The 23,314-nt window shown below is 37.5% G+C and overlaps 1 protein-coding gene across 1 annotated transcript in view; it reads right to left on the bottom strand.

Moving 5' to 3' along the window:
* The window catches only part of USH2A (usherin), a 395,196-nt gene that overhangs the window by 36,879 nt on the left and 335,003 nt on the right, over positions 1 to 23,314 (bottom strand). Inside the window, 3 exon segments of the mRNA XM_019612664.2 lie at positions 14,734 to 15,088; positions 20,726 to 20,888; positions 22,036 to 22,194. Of these exon segments, the coding sequence (XP_019468209.1) occupies positions 14,734 to 15,088; positions 20,726 to 20,888; positions 22,036 to 22,194 (677 nt within the window).

Below are 23,314 nucleotides of genomic sequence, written 5' to 3'. Positions count from 1 at the left end.
GAGACCAACAGTAAGTGAAGCAAAGAATTTTGTTTTCCTTTTGTGACTACCATGGGCTGTGCTGCTAGCAACACTAATGAGATTCAATGCATATTCATTACATATTATTGTGTCTCTCAGCAGCTATGCAATTTCAAGACTCAGAATTAAGTATATCAAGAGAAGAGTTGAAATGATGGCAGCAAGAGGGAAGCAGTAGTTTTATGGAGTAACAGGAAGAGAGGCTGCTTGCAGGTTTAATGTCTTGAAACCAAGTGAACCTGGTGGACAGATGATGTTCCAGATGGATCTTAGGACTGTACTAACTTAGACCTCCTAAGGCATATAGACTGATGCTGCATTCACACACCTACTCATAAAAGCAGACAGATAAATCTGCTACAGTGTAAAAGCCGGAAAAGAAGCTAGTTGGCATCACTTTTAAACATTAATACATGAATAAAACACAATCCTTATTAATGACTTTTCATGTGTTTATACACTAGTCTCTTCCAGTATGGCGTGGCTTTCCCATTGCCAGACTTTGGTCAAAAGAGAAGAACCTCTGAGCTTTGACTTGCACTAGCAAGATGCACTCGTCAGGGAAGAGATGAAGGATGTAACTATGGAATGATTACTTGAAAACAATAAAAACATAGCTGGATTCATTTAGATTCTTCACTTTCCTTGGAAAATTAAGTTATCTGGGGAATTTAAATAAATCACAAAGTCAACACAGATATATAGTTAAGCCCAGTGCAAAACAAATCCTGCAGGTTTCAGAATTGAGAATGTCTTTAGAACACATTATTGACTCCGGCATATTAACTTGTAAATCGACTAGTTGCACCTTATCATATATTGATCAGATGCATGTTTGTGTTATAAACGTGCAATCCAAAAAGAAATTACTAGAATTTAATAATTTGGGGCCAGATATGTTGTAACTTCTACATTTAAACACGAAACTTGCATAGCTAGCATCCTTCATATCTCTCTATAGCCTGTGCAAAGAGAGAAGTTCCTCCAAAGGGAAATACTATACTTATGTTTAGCCTCTGTTCTGAAAAGCCCTATAGAAACCCTCACTATCAAAACAGATTAGACAGACTAGCCTACTTTAGCCATCATAAATTTCTAGAATTTAGAGAGAGATTATGATAAAATTGTCCGCAGCCCTATTCCTCATTCCCCCCTAAACTTGGAGGGGCAGCAGGCCAAAGAACTAGGAATGAATTTGAACCTGAGAAGAAGGGACAGAGTAGGGGGAAGGTCTTTTTATTTTTATTTTTATTTCTCAGTATCCTCCTGTGTTAGTAATTGACAAGAAATTAAATGAACCTTCCCCATGTCAAGTCTGTTTTTTTTCCACGATGGCATCTGTTGAGCAATCCACCATCATCCACAAGCTTCTTCATCATATATTCTGCTCCTGTCCTGTGGTTTAAAACTTCCACTAGTAGCCTTCAAAATACATATAACTATATGAACTTGTTAACAAAGGGAATGAAAATGTTTGATGTGTCTACACATGGCTAGAAAGTCAGAAAAATGCATTATACTGAAGAGCTGTTGCAAATCATCACAGCAATGTTCTTTTCTAAAGCCATGTCTCAACTCTGTTTGTCCTCAAAGGATGCTCTGTACTGAGCTTGAAACTAGCTAGAGATAAAACCACGTTATTATTTGGTGGAAAAGAGGGTGTTTTTCTCATTTTCTCTCACTGTCTCTTGTCAGTCCTTTTAGGCCAAGACTTTCAAGTAACATTAAGAACAGCATTTAAATATGTCACTGTCTTAAGCTACAACTGTAGCACAAACCTCATGATGGTAGATCCTGAGTCTAGCATTTCTAGTATAGACTAGCATTAAAGAATATCTAAATTATCATCTGACTTGAACCCTTGAGGAGAAAACAATAATTTTATGATTCCATAATGACAAGACTAATACTTCAAGTGTGAAAAGATGGCTTCCACATTTCTCATCAATTCTTTTTTAAAGCCTGTTGAAATAGAAGTGCTCTGCAAAGTTTTAGTAAAAAGTAAGGTTTTCTTTATAGCAAAAATACAGAAAATTTAACACTGGAAGGAATCCACTTCCCTCACTCTTGTGTGATATTAAATGTGCATTTGGCAATTGTAATTTTGTGAGACAACTGTAAACTTGGTATCTTTCTGTAGCTACCAAAGTAGCATTTCCACACTACAGAGATTTGGTTCAGGCTAGGAACACTTTACTATGGATGGGAGAAAAGAATCAGTGCATTCAAACCTGCAGCAAATTGACTTTCATATAAAAATTCTCAGAGAAAAATTCAGAAGCAAAATGAATAACGATTGGCAGTATATCCCAGTAGATTAAGTAGACACTGGGACCTCTCTTCATCTTTCTATTGTGAAGATATGACTCCTTGGAGACCTTTTGACACATACAACACACACTCCAGGTGTCTCATTCAGTTTGACTTTACCCCAGAAGTAATATTATTTACTACATTAGTGCTCTGTGGGCACAGAAGCATTTAGAAAGCTCTTGTTCTACATGAAGAAAGAAGGGGGGCAGCCATGGATTAGCTTAAAAGAAGGCATCCTGCAGCTGCAAAGCCAAAGAACTTAGAAGGGGATCCTGTGCTGTACGTCAACTTTGCATCCATCATGACTTGTCATAAGTGGACATTTAATTGTGTATTTGTCTCCTAAGGTTCTGCCTGCATACTTAACCAGCTCTCAGTAATATAAGACATTTAAAGCACATAACTTCCCTCCATACTCACTGCTTTTTTAGCACTCCTAAAATAATTCAGTGAGCACAAGCTCCCCAAATCTACTCTGTCAGATGTGAGTGGAGAGAGAGAGATTTTACCTGATTAATGCTATAGAAACAGATTTAAAATTACAATAGAGCTTTTACAGTTAAACAATAAAATCCATCCATTTGGGTTGCATGTGGGAAGAGTACAATACACTTAGATGCTCCACATCCCATTCGTCATGCGCTTCCACACCTCTGGCCAGATACACAGTTCAATGCTTGTACTTTATGATGGGATAAACTCATCAACTGGACTTTGTTACTTACTCCCTTAGATGTATTACATATTTGCAAGCTGCTGCTAAGTGCAGTACTTAGGACAACTTCAGGCTACCGTCCTCACATCTTACTGTCAGATTCTTTGGAATCCAGCCAACCAAGAGTTACTAATGTTTTGGTACTTTCATTTGTGATCATGCTGGTCCTGAGAAGCTGGGAGGATGGATACAAAGACTGTTTGGAATGTACTGAATATAATGAACTACCTGGTTCTGGCTAATTGATATTTATCAAGAACAAAAAATCCCCTGACATCTTTTCTGTGTTCATACACACAAATGAAATCTTCACATGATTGGAGAAATCATGGCTCAGAAGGTTTGAAGACAGATGCAGGAGCTGCCTGTCAGCTCGTTCACTGATTAGCCAAGCAAGCCAGCGAACTTGCCATCTCTCTTTCTTCATTTGTCTGAGATAATGAACTTGTGTATTCAACACTGATGAACGCATTTCAACCAGAGGGAATTGGGCATCCATGCAAGGGTATAGGAAGTTTCTGTCTTCAGACATGCATGGCAGAGGGAGCAGCAGCTTTGCTTGCCCAGCGGACCCCATGTGATGCAGGTCAGGAGAGGCAGGAGTAGAACACTCTGCTTTCCAGCAGTCCCCCTTCTGCCACACCTCTACAGACCTCTCCAGTACACTGCCCATGGACCTACACCTCTGTGGAAACATAGCTGTGCTGGTTTTTGTTTTTTTTTTTTACCAATAGGTCTGGCCACACATGAATGATAAAAATCTGCCCATGGTGGTCAAACTCCAAATTCTGGATAGCACTTATTATGAACTTAAGAAATTTTTAATCTCTGTTTGGACATCTCAAGAGTTTATATAAACTGAATAGTTGGATGACTGTTTCTAAAATTAATCTCACAGGCTAATTATTCACCTTATTTGTTTATTCTTTAATCTCCGCATTGCACAATAAATCATCAGATCAGTCCACGATACATCTACTGACTGGATAATTAATTTCACTTCATTTCTAATAATAAATGTTACAGCTATTTTCAATAAACAAATTTTTAGAATTGTTAACTCTGTAAGTAAAATTCACAGAGCTTTTGAGCTCTAAAACCATATTCGTAAGTGCTTTGCAATTCTCCAAATAGTCTGAAAAACAATAAGTGGTCCTATCATGATCCGAAAGAGAAAAACACTGCTTTGGCTTGAAGACAGCCTCTCTTTTTATTTTGTTTTTCCTAACTTGTTAAGTTCACATATAGCTACAGTATGATATGATGGCAAATTTTTACCCCTCCATTGTTGCCTGATCAAAATGCACTGGAATATTCAGTGTTTTTTCCTGTCTTTAAATTTCCATTGGAGCTGGTGTGAGAACTGGAATAAATAACCAGCCACGTTTTCCCAAACTGGAAAAGTTCCAGAAGGGAAAGGGCTCTTGACATTACAGAGCTAAAGGAGTTTTCAAGACACTTTCTATTTCCATACTCGTTCTTTTGTATGCTAGGTTGCCTGCCATTATGTTTATGTAATTCTGACAGTGTTCTTAATGACACACTAACAGATTGTAAAACACGCTGCTGGCATTTACTTGTTTTTTATATTTTTAAAACAATGTCCTTCATGTAACAGTAGTTAAGCGCGGCAGAAGGACATCATTAGAGCCATGGTTAAACTGTAATTTACACCATTAGGAAGGCAGGAGCAATTTTTATTGCCTGGCAATTTTCTTGCTGAAATATTTGGACCATATGGCTCAATTTGTGTAATAACCTTAATTTCAGCACCCTTCAGGTCTGCCTCCATCTCCTACGGAATGGTAAAATGCGGTTTAGCAGAAAAGGCAACTGTCTATACTTAGAGAGTTGAGATTAATAACATGTCACGTCCTGTTTTTGGTGAAGGAATTCGAACAGCAGCCAGATGGTATCTCTACAAATAACTGTCAGGGGTCTTGATCTAATCAATACAATGTATTAATACATCTCCCTTTGCTGCTTCTCGAGGGGCTAGCGTGCAACATCTGGAAAGATTGGGGGGACCGCCAAGTAGAAAGCTGATCCTTTTCAGAATCAAACTGAGCCCAATTAATTTTTCATGTATACTTGATAACTGTTTCATAATGAGCTATGCGTCTTGACGGAGTTAGGGTTGGCGGCATGAGCGGCTTGCGCTTCCTATCCTCATTCAGTCCACTTACAGAATCCAACCCATTAATCAAACTATCTGGCATAAAACTGAAATCTCAGCTCAGCAAGAGATCAATAACCATCCTTAAAAAAAAAAAAAGCAAGCAACAACAAAGAACCCACCACAGAACAAGGCTTTAGTGGGCAAAAGTATCCAGGCATGACACTAGTAATTACTTTAACAAAAAACAAAACTGAGAACCACACTCACCTGACAAGCACCTATACCACAGAATTTAATGTTAGCTTCCTGTCAAAAAGTAACATTTAAGTCCATTAAAAATACACTGCAATTCTGCTTTCTAGAAGCAGAGGCCATCTGGCCCCTATTCACCATAATTGCTATTATAGTCTCAAAAATAATATTTATATAGTGCTGTAAATTAACAGACAGACACACATTCCCACTCCCAAAGAGCTTTCTGTTGATAAACTCATGTTTTAGCACTGCTCAGGAATTAGGGTCTCGCCCCCTAAAAAAAAAAATTGAGCACGGCAAGATTATACATGCATTCCAGTGCTTTTTGCAAACTGAAAGGAAGAGAGAGCGAGGTCACTTGGCAGGCAGAAAATGGGAAACTGTGACAAGCATAGGGGAGACCAGCTTGAACGAGGCTGTGAAGCTGAGTGATGGGAATGGATTCAAAAGGGAGCAGTAAAGAGAAAGGACAGGAGGTCAGCTGAGAATACTAAACTTATCTTGTGTAGGACACCCAACGGCTGTTTGATGAGAATGACTTTGGTGACTGTAGACCTGGATTAGATTCAAATGGAGTCCCTAGTGGTACAAGGCTCTATATTATATTACCAATCCCTTGAGTTATACGATTGGCTCTTGCTTTTATACACGTTTTTTAAAAGGGGTAAGATTCTGTATTTATTAAATTATACAATACTTGTGAAAATTTTGCATCAATTATAACCATGTAACATAACACTGCTAGGCCAATTTGAAGAAAAAAATGTTATCTGTGGAGGGTAGCAGGGCAGGAAATGCAATGGGGGCGGGGAGAAACCTTTCTAATTTTCTGCTGAAGAAGTCCTGTATCTGTAGCTGTTGGACATGACCCTGGGGATTTTAGGAAGCTGCCCTATGACTTTACAAACAAAGAGAGTTATCTTGGAATTGCCTGATAACTTAACACTTAGGAATGTTGGTTAAATGTGAATTAAAATGTAGTCAAATCCAATTAAGCATTTTTAGACACATATCTAATTGGAAAAAACAGCTGTACATATTACCCAGCAAATTTCCTCCTCTATTTTTATATCTTAGTAATATATGAAAAAAGCATCTACAGCTTACCAAAATCTTATTTTTAAAGCAGACTTAGTGCAGTCAAACACAGTATGGCACAAAGGGAAGAATGCCCCTTACATCTTCTTATCAAATCATACTTTAACAGGTGAAAGTTTGTGGAAGTCTTTGTTTTGTTTTTACAAATTAGAAAACACCCCACCAAAGGTGTTTTTCTGCAGCACCTGATTAACTTGTTCCTGTTTTCTCAAGTCAAATGCAAGTGTTATGGAAATACATCACAGAAAAAAAGCATAAATTGAAAGCATGTATAAAAGCATATATAGAGAAACAGAATATGTAGCATAAACACAGTCCCATTTTAGGAATTCTGTGCTTAGGCATGACATTTGTCATGGAGTTGCCTACTTTCTTATGACAAAGCTGCACAAAAAAGAGGTTACCACTTCCAGACTGCTACCCGGTACCATCTTCTGTTGGAAGGTGCCATCTTTTAGATCTGTCTACCTATATAATCCCATTAGGAAAAAACAGCTGATTAATCAGTTTAAAATCAACCACCTTCTTTAATCTGACAGTGGTGGAACACAAGCGCACTAGAGGAAAGCAGTGTAATGCAAACAGCTGCAGCCTGATGGTGCCTCAGCTGTTCTGGAGGCTTCATGGTTTGTAGAGGAAGTTCGTGCCCTAGTCTAGGTTAGATGCCTGAAGTTAGACACTGTAAACATCTCTTGGAAGACTAGATACTACAAGTGTCTCAGCAAAAAATAATTATAGAATGGGTAAAAACTGGATCCTCCACAAGGAGAAATCCAAGGATAAAATATGCCAGATATTTCCAAAAAGAGAAGTAATTTCTTTGTAGAAAAAAATTACCTATTGATCCAGACATTCTGCTCTAATCAATTGACTTTCTCTGCAGCTGAAAGTGACTTCAGGAGCTTCACTGGCAGATGTTGCTATTTGAGCAGCCTTTACACTGCTCTTACTTATGCCCACCGGCACACAGTTCCACAGGTTCACCTTGCAGTTCCTCAGCCATATCAGAGAACCCGATATGCCACTCTGATAAGCCCAAACCTGGGGAAGTAAGAGGTGTTAAACACCAATCTGATATTAAATGGAGTCTCTGAGCAACACGGCAGTAACTGGACTGACTGAATCAGTCTTTAAATTAAGAAGAAAAAGAAAAAATATCACTTATATCAAGAAAAAAGCTAAGGAACTTATGATTCTTTCTTTCAGAAAGGAAGCCTTACTTCATAGACCAGGCTGTCAAGGAAAAATTAAATAATAACTGAGAGTATGTTTGAAGCAGCAGGAAGAAAAACAGAAAAGGTACAAAGATTGTGAAATAACTATAACTTCTGAAAGAAACTATCAAAATACTGTTCTTTTTTTTTTTCATTATTATTATGTTAGAAAGTACTGGCATGAAAACACATGATAACATCTACGGTTTGGACAAATCAAGGAAACCTGTTATGAGATGTGGAATCTGCCAGTCCTGTATTACTCACAAAAATCTACTCCACTTGTCTATTTGAGTCATGTTAGTCACAATCCCGTGGGTTGTGTGATTAGACATGGACAAACACAATTCTATCACCAGTCTTACTTCTGGTCTAAAATTTTTTCAAAGGGCAACGTTATGTTAACTTCACATTTCACACTGAATAAGGGAGAAAATATTGAAGAAAATAAGTAACGAAATAAACTCCTTTACTGTAACCTTCACATATTCAGACCTCACAGATGTCAAGTAAACCTTTCCCTACTGCCCCACATCCTAACTAGCAACGATTCCTTAATTCTTGGCAGAGCTCCCCAGGGTGTAAAGTTATGTTTCTGTGGCTACTGAAAGCATCCAGGGAGATGCTGATGTAGCCTTGGTTACAGCGACTACGGTATAAATAGAAGTGGGCTGGAGCTGGAGTCTCTCGCTCTTCCTTTCTCACTTTCTCATCCAGTTCTATTACCGTAGTACTTCAAAATCATTGAAGTTGTGCAACAATCCATTTTGTCCTTTCTGCTCTAATTAGGCAATTCTACATGTCTGTCTTGATAGGTGGGGCTTACTGAAGCACTTAATCAGTTTCTGGAGGGGCATCGTAGCGCCAATCCAAATGCTTATTTAAACAGAGCTGTAGTGCCAAATCCAGCATATTCTGCAGCAGCATGGAAACAACAGAGTCTGTGAGACACAGATTGCCTCTCACGCTTCTTTCTTTTTTTTTTTTAACTAGCCTTCAATGTGAAGGAGCACTCGTCCTGTATTCATCCCGAGTAAGCTTAACAGACTTTAGTCTGAAGACAGGCTTTCCTGGCAAATAAAACAATTACTGCAATTCCAGTACGAGCCCTTCCTGAAACTGTGCTAACGAGGCTCTGAATCTTAAAAATTGCATTTAAATCACATGATTCATTTGCAAACCTATCACATATAGCACACACGTGGTAGGTGTGGGTCATTTCATTGGAATTAGAAAGCAAATGTCTCTATACATGAGAGGTCACCAGTTGTTGCAAGTTAAAATCTTTTCACTGTTAAGCATAATTAAAATACTCTAACAGTGGTTTCAGTAATTTAAACATTGCAGTATTGTTGTAATATTTTTCTAGGCTTCAAGAGTTCACAATTGTTTGGTCCAATCAAATCTGGGAACACTGGAGAAGTTATCACCCATCAAGGTAATTACTTTCAAGTTGAAATAATTACTCCATCAATGTTAATGGTCTTTCAACTTCAATAAAGCACTCACCTGCCGATAATCACAGCTAACCTCTTGCTCTCATGCAATTCCCTCTCTATTTAGCAGGTTATATTACAGCCGTTAGAGTGGTCACTTGTCCTGAACAGCTGCTGAATTTCACTTTGATCGGCTGTGAACCATAAAAAAATTAGTCACCTGTGTATGATTTCCCCCTAACCCAGAAGCCCTTGCAGAGTTAAAGAGATGATCTTTTGGCTGTACTAGGGCATTGCTGGAGCAGCCATCTTGCTTCTGGTTGTGGCTACTTTCCTCTCCCTAACAGCAGTACGGAGCCCAATTAACTTTTGCCCTCCGCTGCTGTTCACAGCTTGTAGTGTATCTTCTGAATTTATGGCTTGTGCAGGGACTCCTCCATTTACCCTCATCTTGCTTTCTTACAATTCAGTCAGTTTCTCAGGCATCTGAAACAGGTATGTACAATTCACCACTCCTACTCTTTGGCATATTTTTCTTATTCTGGCAGCTGTGGTCTACATTTCATCTTATATAGGGAAGCTGTAATGTGCAGTCCTACATGTTGCACTACTGAATAATGCTATTATTAAAGTGATACATCCAACATTGTCAAGTGGTCAACGGTCTATAAGAGGAAACAGAAATGAAAGATTAAATTCAGATATATTAAGTACTTCTGAAAGTGATGAATAGAAAGGAACTAACTCTGGATGCAAGATTCAAGAGGTCTCTAATCCTGCTTAGAAGGCTTGTGTAAATGGCAGTATTGGTGTGTTTAGATTTTTTTTCTGATAACAACATATTATATATAAAGTTTTACAGTAAACAGTCATTATTTCTTTATTCTAGTTATATATCCAATGTACAAATTAGTGTCTGGATATAAAAGCATAATCACGCAAGCCAAAGCCTTATTTTCCTACCAAAGCGTCTATTATTATGGCTATTCTGCAATATGTCTACAGATTTCCCTACCAGAGATGAAGCATCTGCCAAGAGGAGCTTGGCCAGTGTAGTTATATACCATCTCCCCACATAATGTAAGTAAGCCAACATATGTTCTCAACTGTTAGCATAGCTGCATCCAAACCAAGGGCTTTGCCAGTGCAGTGATATCAGCTAAGAGACATGTTAATTTTTTACACTCCAAGCTGACATAGCTATGCCAAAAAAAACTTAGTAGGAAAAATCTGGCCTGAAGGCTTCACACTGCAAAACACAACATAAAAGACCTATGCTTCTAGGTAGGCACAGATTCCCAAGGAAGAAGGCCTTGTAATGCTCACACCTCTCTACTGCATCCTGAAAGAAGGCAGGCTTGGCATGCAGAAGCCTTAATTCTGCAGAACAACAACAGGGGTCACTGCTGAATGCAGGCAGGGTTTTTCTGTACAACCCTTGCTTCTAGGTGCTTTTTGCTTCCTCTCGTCCTTATCCAAGCACTCTTAGCAGCTCCATATTACACTTTTTACTCATCTTCTTGGCCAGTTTGAATTCTCTTATTCACAATAAGCAACCAACTACTTGATACAAGGAGGACAGTGTTACATATCTGCGATACATCTACTGAGCAAAAGTCCAAACTCACCCATGTTTTTATCTCATAGCAACGTTTGGCATACAATAGCTAAACAACTCTGACACTTTGCTGCTGTTTGCTGATACTGGCTTTACAATGAAATCAGCTGTGATTCCTACATTCACAAGCTTAAGCCCTGTGCTCACAAGAGAAGCAGTCTGCTTGTCAATCTGGTCATTTTACGCAGGTTTCTGTAAATGAGAACTTAATGTCAATCCATTCCTCTATAAGCACATCTGTCTGACATTAGTGTTGTCAACAAGACACTTCTCCCTTTAGAGGGTTAAAACAAAGTGGAAAACAAAGTAGAAGCAGCTTGCACTGCTGTAACCAGTCTTGACTTGACTTTGTTCTGCACATAAACCAGAACGTCATTTTATCTTGCTGTCAGCTACCATCCATCAGTATACTCCTGGCCAAACAAGCCAGGGAAGTTTACTTTTTAACAGCAAACCCTCGGTAAGGCTGACATGTACAGCATCAGCGACTGATGCTGCAGGGGAATCCTCATACATGCGCATAGTAGCAGAGTGGAGATCTCATTTTTATCTCCACAGGCAGTGCTGAATTTCAAGGGGTCACTGATAACCTTACCAATACTGGACAGCTACAACTTTGACACATCAGTTCAAATACAATTAATACACCTTCTCTGGAGAAGAAACAGGAAAGTAGCCTGCATAAAACTATCAAATGATTTGGAAACACAGAAGATGCTCCCCATTTGCCTTGGAAACGGGCAGAAAAGAAACTGCCCCATTAGAATGGCCTGCAATGGCATTAGCAATTATATGTATCCTTCAGTGCCCTCAGGATGGTGTTTGGACGTCAGTCAAGCTTTACATCTTGTTGCAGACAACCAGGATATGGCCAATAAGAGGGAGGGTGGGATTGGCTAATGTGATTCTAGCAATGCTTTTTTTTTCTGGAATAATCTAATGAGATAAAAATGGAGTCTAACAGATTAAATAAAGGACCGAACTCATTGCTCGCTTAATACTTTAAGTCTTGCTTGTAACATGGAAGCTTGTGTGAGAGAATGACTAATGGCATATCCCACGAGGGAGCTCCAATAGAGATGCTTTAGGAGATTAAATGATTTAGCCTAGTACCCCTGAAAGCTATATTTTAAAGGGGCAGAAGTTTAATCATTGAAATGCTAGTTCCTTCAATAAAATTACATTTTAATTAAAGTGTCTCATTCACAAAGCTACAGTTAAGGGTATTTCAGCAATTTCACGATAAAACTCTGTTTTAAAGGGACTATAACTTTGAAAGTTGCTGTCTAGGTTTTTGCCTGTTGGGATAATTGACCTGACCTCCAGAAGATATCTTTGATAACAGGACTCTATGCACTGTGTCAATAACTTTGATTCAAAGCTTTAGCTGTTCCGCTTTATTCAGAACAGAAGAGGGAGGATTCAGTTCTCAGCTTTTCAGTATAAATCAGCCGTAACTCCACTGAGTTAATGCAATTGCAACAGCTTAAAGTGAGTGCAACTGATGGAAGGGCTGTGTAGAAAGATTTCTCCCCAGAAGGTAACCTAATATTTAAAAATAAAATAAAATAAAATAAAATAAAATAAAATAAAAAAACTGGCAAAAACTACAAGGGCTGATCCAAATGTAATACCTCCTATTTTATTATGTTGGCCCACAGTGTCAGAGGTGGATACTGGTGGCATGGCAGTAGAACATTCTCCTCAACATTCCCTTATATTTTGCTGGCATGTGACAGATGGCAGCAGAGGGGCAGTCTGACACAGCTGCATCTGACACAGAAGTGCATATGAAGCAGAGGTGTGTTGCTGAATTGCTCCACGCAGAAAATATGGCACTCACTGACATTCATCAATGCTTGCTGAGCACTTATAGAGACCAAACAGTGAATGTGAGCACTATGAGGTGGTGAGTAGTGTATTTCAGCAGTGGTGTCAACAACATGAAACACAAGCCACGTTCTGGATGGCCGTGCAGATTTTTACTAGCACAGCATGCAGGATCTTGTCATCTAGTGAAAATGCACAGCTAATGGTGGTGACTGTTGAAAATGGAGCTTTGTAGTTGAGAATTTGCTCTATCAAACAGTGTTATTGTGTTCTCTGTATCCGTAGTAGTTTCCATGGAAATAACTAGGAGGCATTACTTTCAGTGACCATAAATATTTCATAAAATTCATGACAAAACACAGTACAAAAAACATGCAAGTCAGCTCCACCACAGCGCTAGTAGTGTAGCAATGCATATGCTGCCAGATCGTAATTTTGATTCAGAATGGTGTTTGGGGAAAGAAAAGGATTTTGGAGCCAGGAAAATACTAATTCAGTAAATAATAGGTTGTTAATTTAAAAGACCTTTAACTGATGCTGTTAAAGAAACAGTCTGTGGCAACATTATTTAAAGGGTCGTTTTGGTAGGTTTTATTACCCACACTACAACCATCTTGGACGTTTTGTGTTGTTGTTGGCATGCTTAGAAGACATTGCAATGCATAACTGACCAGGTCAATTTTGATGCTCAGCAACACACTGCATGCTGCTGAAGTAGAGTGTTAGGAGAAGTCCTACCATTTTGCTGGTTTTAAAATCGTAGGTGTTTCATCACAATTATGATTGTGATTATTTTTTAAAAACAAGTTAAAGGAGTGAAATACAACAATCCTACTGAAATTCAATAACTTTAGAATTCCAATCTACTTTTTAAAAGCTACCACACTGCATAATGGAAATGTAAGTTCAGGCTTTCAGGTGCACAAAGAACATATTCTGAGCATTCTCTTCAGGATCTGTCTTCTGTTTCAGAAGGACACATTACAAACTTAATACATTTGTACTTCGAAGAATACATGAGATTCCTGAACTGGAAACTTCTTCCGTATTTTCTTGTCAAGATTTGTCTAAGGTTGTTACTTCAAGGTTACTACTGGGTATTCCAGAGATTGTACTTTACGATCCTGCATGATTGTCAAACAGAACACTAATTAATTGCTTAATTAAAAGTTCAGTGGCTTTTCAGCATTATCCAGTAAGAACATGGACTGTGAATTTAATTTAGGCAAAATCCTAGGTTTATGGAGTTGAGGTAGCACGGCTGTGGAAACCCAACCTCGTTAAAACCACCTTAAGCATTTTATAAAACCTTATTTTCAGGAGGCTGCCAAATACAGCAGCTATCCTATACAGCAGTACAGTTCTATCACTTGTCTAGGTGCTGTCTTTCCGTAGGAAGACTGGGATATCGTATATAGATAGGAGCGGTAGTGGCAACTGCACAAAACACAACCACTTCCTTCACTAATTTACCCACTGTTGTCATACCTTTTCCCTAGTATCCCTCCACATACTGAATAGAAAAGTAATACAGATAGTCATGTTTGCAAAGTCCCTCAAAGGGAAAGATATCTTAGCAGTGCAAAAGTAACGTTTTATTGTAAGTAAGTGTAATGAAAGTAATAGATCTGCTTTCGTTACTGATGAATTAAGAGGGGAATCTTTACAAAAGTGTATGTGAGCAAATGCTTTGCATATATAAACTACTTAATTACTAATGAACTCAGTTTATGATTCCAACTGAATTTAAAAAACTGGCATTACATACAAGGAGGACTGTTTTTGATCTTCATGCAAATGTTCTGGAACTATTTAGACAACTGGATAAAAATCTGAAGACAGAATTTTCTGAGTAAGGTAAAGTTAGATGCGTGTCCGCCAGGCATGAGCTGTGTATGCTTTTGAGCAACTGACTTGAATCTACTGAAGATTAGATATTAATATGAAATGTTTCAGTCTTCAGTAGACTAATCCCAAAATTTGTAACAACAAACTACTGGCAACTGGGAAACTCCACTTTCCAAATCCATGTAAAATGAGATTTTAAAATGCCACAGAGATCAAAACAGCACAAAAACAACCCAAGAAGCCTGATTTTCTTGGTCAGTTCTTACCGTCACAGTTAGTGCTGTAACAGCCGGGATGCTGAATGTTGGATCACTGCGCTTTTCTTGATAGACGACTCGATACAGAGTTATTACACCATTGGGAAACACAGGCTGGGTCCAGTTCAACCGTACTGAATATGCACTTGTTGCTTGTGCCCATGGGGCTGCCATGCCCCATGGGGAAGCCTCGAGAGTTTGGGTTGAAGCCCACAGGCTATCCACTGATCCCACAGCATTTTGAGCTCTGACACGATACTCATAGAGAGTAAAAGGCTGTAGAGCATCGGATGCATCAATAAATTCCAAAGCTCCCTCAGCCCAGATGAACAAAAGCAGGTCTTCTTGACTGCCCACAGGACGTCTGAAATGAAATCAAAGACAATTCATTTAAAATTGAAAATAACTTTTAACAGTCACATGGTAGCAGATACTGAATTTCAAAGTTCAGCCTGCAGCTCACAAAAGTACAGAACGTATTTTTATCCATTACACACATGCAAGGAACTGCTTACTCATCTCTGCAAGTATTTCTGTGAACCTGTGTTAGATGCTCAGGTGTGAAAAAGAATATTTGGCAATTATTTAATCATTATTCTCCTTCATTGAGAAGGATACCACAAACAGGTGTGCTGTCACGCTCCATGGTATATCAGATTTGCATTATCTGATGGCACATTGTTCTTCCAGGATAGAATACATCAGATACAAGAATTTAAAAATTTTAGAATGTGAAATTTGAAATCTATTTTAGCTGAAAAGTAAAGACTTAGATTATAATATAGGTGCAATTTTTTTCAACATTTCTCAAAATTAAAACATTACTGGAGGTACGTGCTTTAGGATTGCTCACTTATGGAAAATTAACCCTAAATTATTATAGCAAAATGTTACCTAGGGAATAAGGAATAAATATTCTAAAATGGCCTCAAAACCAAAGTTGAACACTTAAATTCTAGTTTGTTCACAGTAAACATCCCATTTACACTTGCAGGTCGAATAAGCAATCCCTTGTGCATAAACAACTCATCAGAATTTGCAGCCCTATCACAGAAACTCATTAAAATATAAGAGTTCTTTTTATAATAAACGTTATATTTTTCCAGTGCTGTTTTTGTTTCAAAAATACAAACTTGTTCAAAAATACAAAGTAAGATATATGAAGACAATTAACTGTATAGGCTTTTGGCTATGGATTATTTTTTTTTTTTTACTTACCTTTTGTTTATTTATATATAGATGTATACATAGCCACATATATTTGTATATATCGCACACATCCCTACCACATATCTGCTTGTGTTGAACCTGGAGATATTCTGGGTATCAGAGATGATTACAGATGAGCCTCACCCCTTTTCTAATGTGGCCTCTTCTAATACATTATTTACAACAGATGTAAAAAGGAAAGCACTCATCTTCAAAACCGAGTTATCAAATCAATTCTTTCACTTGGCATAAAAATGTTTGTGTGAAATTAAGTTGGTTACATTTAAACACTGTGATAAATCTCAGTGACGGCTGTGCTGTACTGCACATGAATTTAAGTATTTTTCTTACTCTTCACAAGAACCTTGGCCTTTGCAAAACATAAAAGCACTTTCACCCTTCTTGCCAAAAACAAAAAACAAATTACATTATCTGCCATATTTATTGCAAGTAGGGCAAATTTGCAGAAATAAAATTGGTTTGTCTGTCTACCAGGTGTCATCATCACTACACACACACAGAAGCTGAAGAATATTTTTTTGGCAAGAGAAAACTTGCATTTTGCAGAATTCTGTTGGCTTTTATATTTCTAGAGCACTGCTAGGTACTACTTGAAAAATACATAATGCAACTGTTTTTAAAAATGGATAATCTTAGCTGCTTTGTAATAATACATATCTACATACAGAAATGAAAATGTGAAAAATATAAAGTTTATTCATTCTTTGTGCATATACATATATAAGGCATGTATGAGCACATTGTTTTCTTACATGAAACAAGAAAATTTTTGCCTAATTCTGACATAAGGCCGTATGGGCACTGTGTAGAGTGTCTACCTCAGAACAGGAGTTTTGAGGTAAGAGATCTCTTGTGTGGTAAAAGGTGCAAATTATAAGATGTGTTGATACTGAGAACTGGTTGGCAGAAGTGGTTGAAGAATGTCAAGTAGAACAGACCGGAAAGATTCCCTAGCAATTCTCTCTTGCAACACAATGAAATAGAATGGGGTACAAAATTTCTTTTTGAGCCCAAAATTCCATCAAATATTTTTAGTACAAGCCCAGTGCAGAACTATCCCTGGGATCTTGCTCACTGACTTAATGTAAGACACAATTCTGAATGCTGAATCACTACTACGCCTTTTTCCCACAACTAAATGTATAATCCTCTCCCTCTGTATTCAAAAAACATGCCTAAAGATCTCTGTCGATAATAGAGAGCATGTTATAGTGCAATAAAATTGCATTTAATACCTGTCTTGTCTGGCCAAGCGCTGTAGCACTTAAATGAATGCATATATTTATGTTTTATAAATTTTCCAAAGTCTGTGATAAACAGTTTTTCACACTGGAAGATCAAATTTGCCACCAACTGTAATCTCATCCACAAGCAAATCTGTACAATGTAGTCTGGTTAAGTATTTAGATCTTATTACTGTTGAATATTTAATGAATGAAACTTATGGTTAGGTAAATGGTTCCATCTGTGATGCTAAAGACCAGAATATCTTCATGTATGAATAAACTTTGAACAGAAGTGGTTGAACAGTCTGTAATCATTTCAATCGTCTTAAGATTTAAGATTCAACTGCTCATTTAACTGGAAGTGTTTCTTATGTACAATGAGCTGCAAAGGAGAATAACATTTCCAAGAGCTGGAAGCTGTCTCTTAATCTACATAGTCTGATTTGCTGCTTACATTCGTTTTAAAGATGCTCAGATACAGTTATTTTTATAAGGGCAAAATTCTCCCTGCCCCACAACCAATTGGAGCAAGATGACATGAAGAGGAAAATATAATCTTCTTTGTGACAGATGTCTAATAGAGCTATATGCAGAGGGCTGCAATGCTAACTGCAACTCTGACTCCTCAGCTGCCTTATGTAGAAGGGATACTCTGTGAACCCCTGAGGTCAATCCAGAATTCTTACCCACATATCTATCTGTCATTGTGCAACAAAAGTACGTGTTTTTGGTGCTTTGTTGGCCCTGGGGTAAAACACTTTCAAATCATTTTGGGGAAGAATAATGCAACATCAACAATAATCCCCCTCTGCAATTTCATATCCAACTAAACAAAGCAGCCTTACTTGCCGTTTGGTTACAAGTCTATACTATTGTTGTTTGTATATTTTTACATTTTTCTTTTTCTATTTACAATTGTTAATATAATTAACCAAAGGAAACTGCATGCAATGCTCAGTTAGTTAGATTAGGTATTTTGCCAATTGCAGGTATGAATAAACCTCTTCAATAGTTCTTATATCCATACCCATAATGGTTAGATCTGTATGCCTTGTCTCTGGTGTAGTTCACATTTAAGACTATAAGCGTAAGCAGTGAAGTGTTCATACAGAATCAGCTTAGAAGCCCCTATAGTGCAAGTCAGAACAATCAACAGCCATGGAGACATCTCCTCTGTCTAAAATTGCCTGCTTTTTCTGCGTCAGAATTGCTCAGCTAATGAGAGCTAGATTACAGACTCACATATTTGTATTAAATAACATAATCTTGCAGAACTTGATGCTGAGAGACTTAAGCACAAAATTCAGAAACTCCTTTAAGCCAGATATGAACCCAACTCCTTATAATTTTACAGGCAATACTGAGTCACCTCATACATCCTACATGACATGCTGGTGGTCAGTAGAGAGCCGCTCCATTAGCTGATGTTACCTGTATCTTATTTGTATTATTTCCATAATACTATTTTTTTTCAGAGCACAAGGATGTTATATAATGATGAACTGAAAGAGGAGTAGAATGGGGGATTGTCTCATGGACCACATCTTATCATTCCCAGTCTCTTCTAAGCCACGGTCCTTGCTGGAAAACTTTATAAGCTTCAGATCTGTGTTTAAGATTGTTATACAAATAAAAAATAAAACATCACGGTCTCTATTATCTTAGACTAGCATTTTAATTTTCAGTTTCTAACAAAATGGCTGCAAACACACCAGTGATTTTACAATTTGAGAAGCAAGCACGAGTCTTGTCATTTTAATGCAAAGATTTGCCCGCAAACACACTCTAACTCCCCAAACGTTCCAGGTTTAATGAATTTATGTTGGTGGGGATGCAGTAAGAAAAAGGTACATGATGAAGAAGAAAATACATGCCATAACTTCCCATGGAAATAATGCAGCCTTGCTGCTATAACAAAGTAAGGCTATGTGTGGCTACAAAATGAAAAAGAACTATGTGCTTACATCCCATTTCTGATTTTTTTGCAGCTATCTGAGAAAGATTTGATATTGTTGTTGTCTAAGCACATTTAAACTTCAGCTGAAATAACTGCCAAGTGATTCATGCCTATGTAGGTGAATATAACGATTGTATCTGGAGCCCCAGTGCGCCATTTTCATTTCACTTTAAATAAAAAACAAAATGTATCTATGTCAGTCAGTGCCCTTCTGCTGTACTCAGAGGTATCAAACAGGCTACAATTATGATTGTGAAGTGATTGTGTCACATTGCAGGAAGGTTTATTGCTTTTGAGTCTGCTAGGCAGTAACACATTCTGTTTCATATTACTCTTTATATCATTGTTTGGCTGTGACTAGAATAATCAAATGCCATCAAATGCTGTCAAATTCAATTTACAGTATTTTTCATTGAAGCAGGCTTTCTGCATTATATTTCCTGTTTTCCCGTTCTATGGCTGCCATGGAATAGCAGCAGTAATCATCAGCTTTATTTACAAAACCAACAGACTGAGGACATGTCTTAGACTATAACACACACTTTGTTTCTCTTTTTACAAGAGAGAAACTTGGTATTTTTTGGTCAGACAATTAAAGAATAGCAAACAAAAGGATATTTTAAGAGAGTGGGAATTTTTAGAGACTGCTAATGCACTTAACATGAAAGTGAATTTATATTAATAAACACTGCAGATTCAAAAAGGAAATTTGGTTCTCCATCTTCTCAGTTGGAGCTCTAATATAGTAAAACATCCCAAACTCTGTATTTGGTTCAGCCCAGCATGCGCTCACCATATATATTTGTAGTTGGAAAAAAACAGGAACTTCAGAGTTTTAATCTCTGTCCAACACGTGGCTTGAGTTTTATGTCCTCTGACTTTCTAAAGCTATTCTAGAAGGATCTCTTCAGGAAGGTTTTAAAGGATCAATGGGCACAGCGCTCTGCTACTTTGATACTTCCCTAAGCACGAGTATCTATGTAGAAAAATCTTCACACAGAGCTTATGAAGCCCCTCTAAGGGAGTGAGAATGATAGTCAGCCACCCAGACAGCTGAGAATGAACATCAAGGAACATAACGAGCTGTAATTTAATTGGAAGATTTTATAGAATGAAACTGTGCTATAATCACACTCCAGATTACTTACTTACTTAACAACAGGAACATAATTCCTCTTAGAAAATTGTTCTGTGTTAGGAATCCAAATATCATTTTTGGGTTTGAAAATTTCAAGAATAGAGAGTTACTCCTGTTTCCATTCCACATTTCTCAAACTGACTATCAGTGGGCTGAAGAATGTACCTACTGATGTAAGTAACCACAACAGGAGCAGCTATATTACAATTTTTGTCTGTCCTTTCAAATATTTGAAAATGTATTTTCATCTGCTTCTTGTTATTTGAAGATCTGGAATGTGATTCTTCTCTCAGTTTTTATTCTCAATATGTCCATCCATACATAGCATCTTAACACAACGTTTGAAAGGAAAGGAGAAAAACTTTATCGTGTACTTCCATATTTCTTTTTACCTCCTAATGTATCAAGGAATCAAGCAGTTCAGTATGGCTATAGAATCTGAGCATTTACCTGTGAATAAAGTAGTTGGTAATGATGCCATTTGGTTTCTTAGGTGGGGCCCATTTCACTTCTATGAGTGCAGATCCCATTGCTTTAACGGTAGGTGGGCTCAATTCTAGAGGAGGTGCTTCAACAGTTCTTGAATATGTGCAACCACTCACTCCACATCCACCTACAAAACCCAGAAATTCGTTTGGAGATGAGAGTTTCTTCCTCAACAAAACAAGTCATTTTAAAAGTTGAAAATACAGGAAAATACATGTGTTCTCCAAGTAAACTCTATAGAGGTCAACATTTACATGGTGAAGACAGTAAATCATCCAAGGAAGCAAAAACCAAGAGCAGACTTTATGAGATGTGATAAAGTAGAAAACAAAATGTATTTAAATAATCACTGGTTGGGGCTTGTTTTCCAAGTTAAATTATTTAGTGTTGTTTCAAACACAGTCTAATCACAACTGTTATTCTGCTCCCACAAAACTCTTTGGGATCTCCTAATGGTCTTTATAATGTGCAACAACGTCCCCAGGCCAGTAAGATAAACATCAGTGATAGAAGCTTAAAATAATGAAAATTTTTAAGAGAAATTTGAGGAGGAGCCAAGTGGGATTTCAGTAACAAATTAGCATGACAGTGACAGAATCTCCTTTTTTTCTTCCGTTAGCATCAATTTTTTCTTTGAGGTGTAGTTCAGGACTGAGCATTTCTAAAGTAGGCTACCAGAAATAATAGAGAATACAATAAAAGGAGATGAATCTCAAGGCAAAAAGCTCCTGATGAAATGCTGCCTCATTTCACCCACTTTCATTATTAAACACTCATTTAAATAAGTGCAACTTCATCAGTGAATTTCTCCTGACTTTCCCCAATACAGGTGTGAAGATAATTGGTTCCAAGGTATCACTGTAGAAACATTTGAATAGGATTCTGAAATTTTCTACTAAGTTTAAGAAATTTTGTAATCTTCAGGCTCTTCCATAGTGTTTTTATGATTACAATATCTTCCAGGTGAACAGCTGCAGAACCCATTTTGTTCTGTGTGCACATTTTCAAAAACTGTTAAGCTATTTGTGAAGAATTTGTAATAAAATGGCACATAGCGGATAAAACTCATTTTTTAAATCTCCATGTAAATTATTCATGATATAACATGTAGAAATATTTAATGCTACATTCAGTGCTAGGCTTTCTTTTTACTAGGTAAACATTTCACTCTGATGTAGAAATAAGATTTTATCTGTTCTGCTGAGTTGAATCTGTCTGGCAAATCTCCATTTCCTACCAGTCACAGAGGTGAGTCTTTTAAAAAAATCTCTTACCATTCTGGCATGCTTGTATTCTTATCTCATACAGGGTGAAGGGATCTAGGCCATCCACAAAAGCAAAATGTGCCCGACCTGCTGGCTTCACTAGCAGAGTGGGACTGCTTGCATTCAGTAAAACGTTGTATTCCAAAGGCGTATCGACAGTGAATATCCCTGTTGTGACACAGAAGAACCAGTGATTATCTGAAATACACCAGTGTAAGACAACTTCAAAGAGACATTCATCATATGCAATTTTAAAAGCAAGCTCCTCTGGAGGTTTTGCCTACTGCCTCTTTTGGAAACTAAAACCATTTAAATATAAGCCGAAAAAGATCCACCTGCAGATCGCAACTGGAGGATACACATTACAGTCCTTAGTTAAAAATCAAAATTCTCTTCAGTCAATTCAAGTGTTGCAATTGCTACTTTGGGGAAGAGGAGCGACCTTATAACTGAGAATCAGGCTGCTTTTATTTCTTTATTTTGGAGGGCTAACAGTTACTAAGCACCGCTTTTGGAGTACAGAGTCATATGATCAAAGAAGTGAATTGCCACCATTTAGCAAATTATCCCTTGTTAGCCCAGCAGCAGTACCTCAGTGTAGGTGCTTAGCCTGCTCTACGAGAAAAGTACAATACACTAGTTTAAGGGAACAAACGTGTCATTTCAGCTGGTATAAAACAAACTGTCAATTTCTAGTTTTTGTTGAAGAAAAATGAAACTGATTTTTACTCTTGTTTGAATTCAAACATTTTTTCCTCTCTATTCATCTTCCCATGCTGTCAATTACTTGTTTTTCAGTTCGGCTGAGAAGCTGAAAAATCTATTACTCCAAGAGAACAAGCTAAGCCATATGCCATCCCTTCAGAATGACTGGCAGAGGTTCCTGGATCTTCTCTTGTTTCCTCCTGCATGGCTTTTCAAAGATTTTTTGTTTGTTTCTTTGTTTTTCTTGCAAAGGGCATGCAGAGCACATCTACATTAGACTGCAGTTCTTTTTGTCTGCCTTATCTACACCTTGAGAATCTTTCTATAACATTGGAAAAGAAGCCCATTCTTTCTCCTAATTGTGGCTTTGGTGTTTTTCTGATGAAATATCTGGGTTTATACTATTACTCTGAAGCTATTAAGATATTTTTTTTCTTAGTGTGGTGGATATGCACATTAACTGGAAAAACATAATTACGAGAAATTGGAGTGATTTCAAATTTCTGTATGGTGCTATAAACAACTGATATACTTTGGAAGATTAGAAAGACATTTGAAATGCCAAGTTTTCACAATTATTGAA

Source organism: Meleagris gallopavo, chromosome 2 (assembly GCF_000146605.3).
Source record: "Meleagris gallopavo isolate NT-WF06-2002-E0010 breed Aviagen turkey brand Nicholas breeding stock chromosome 2, Turkey_5.1, whole genome shotgun sequence".
Classification (NCBI taxonomy): Eukaryota; Metazoa; Chordata; class Aves; order Galliformes; family Phasianidae; genus Meleagris; species Meleagris gallopavo.
This window is presented reverse-complemented; position numbering and strand designations above follow the sequence as displayed.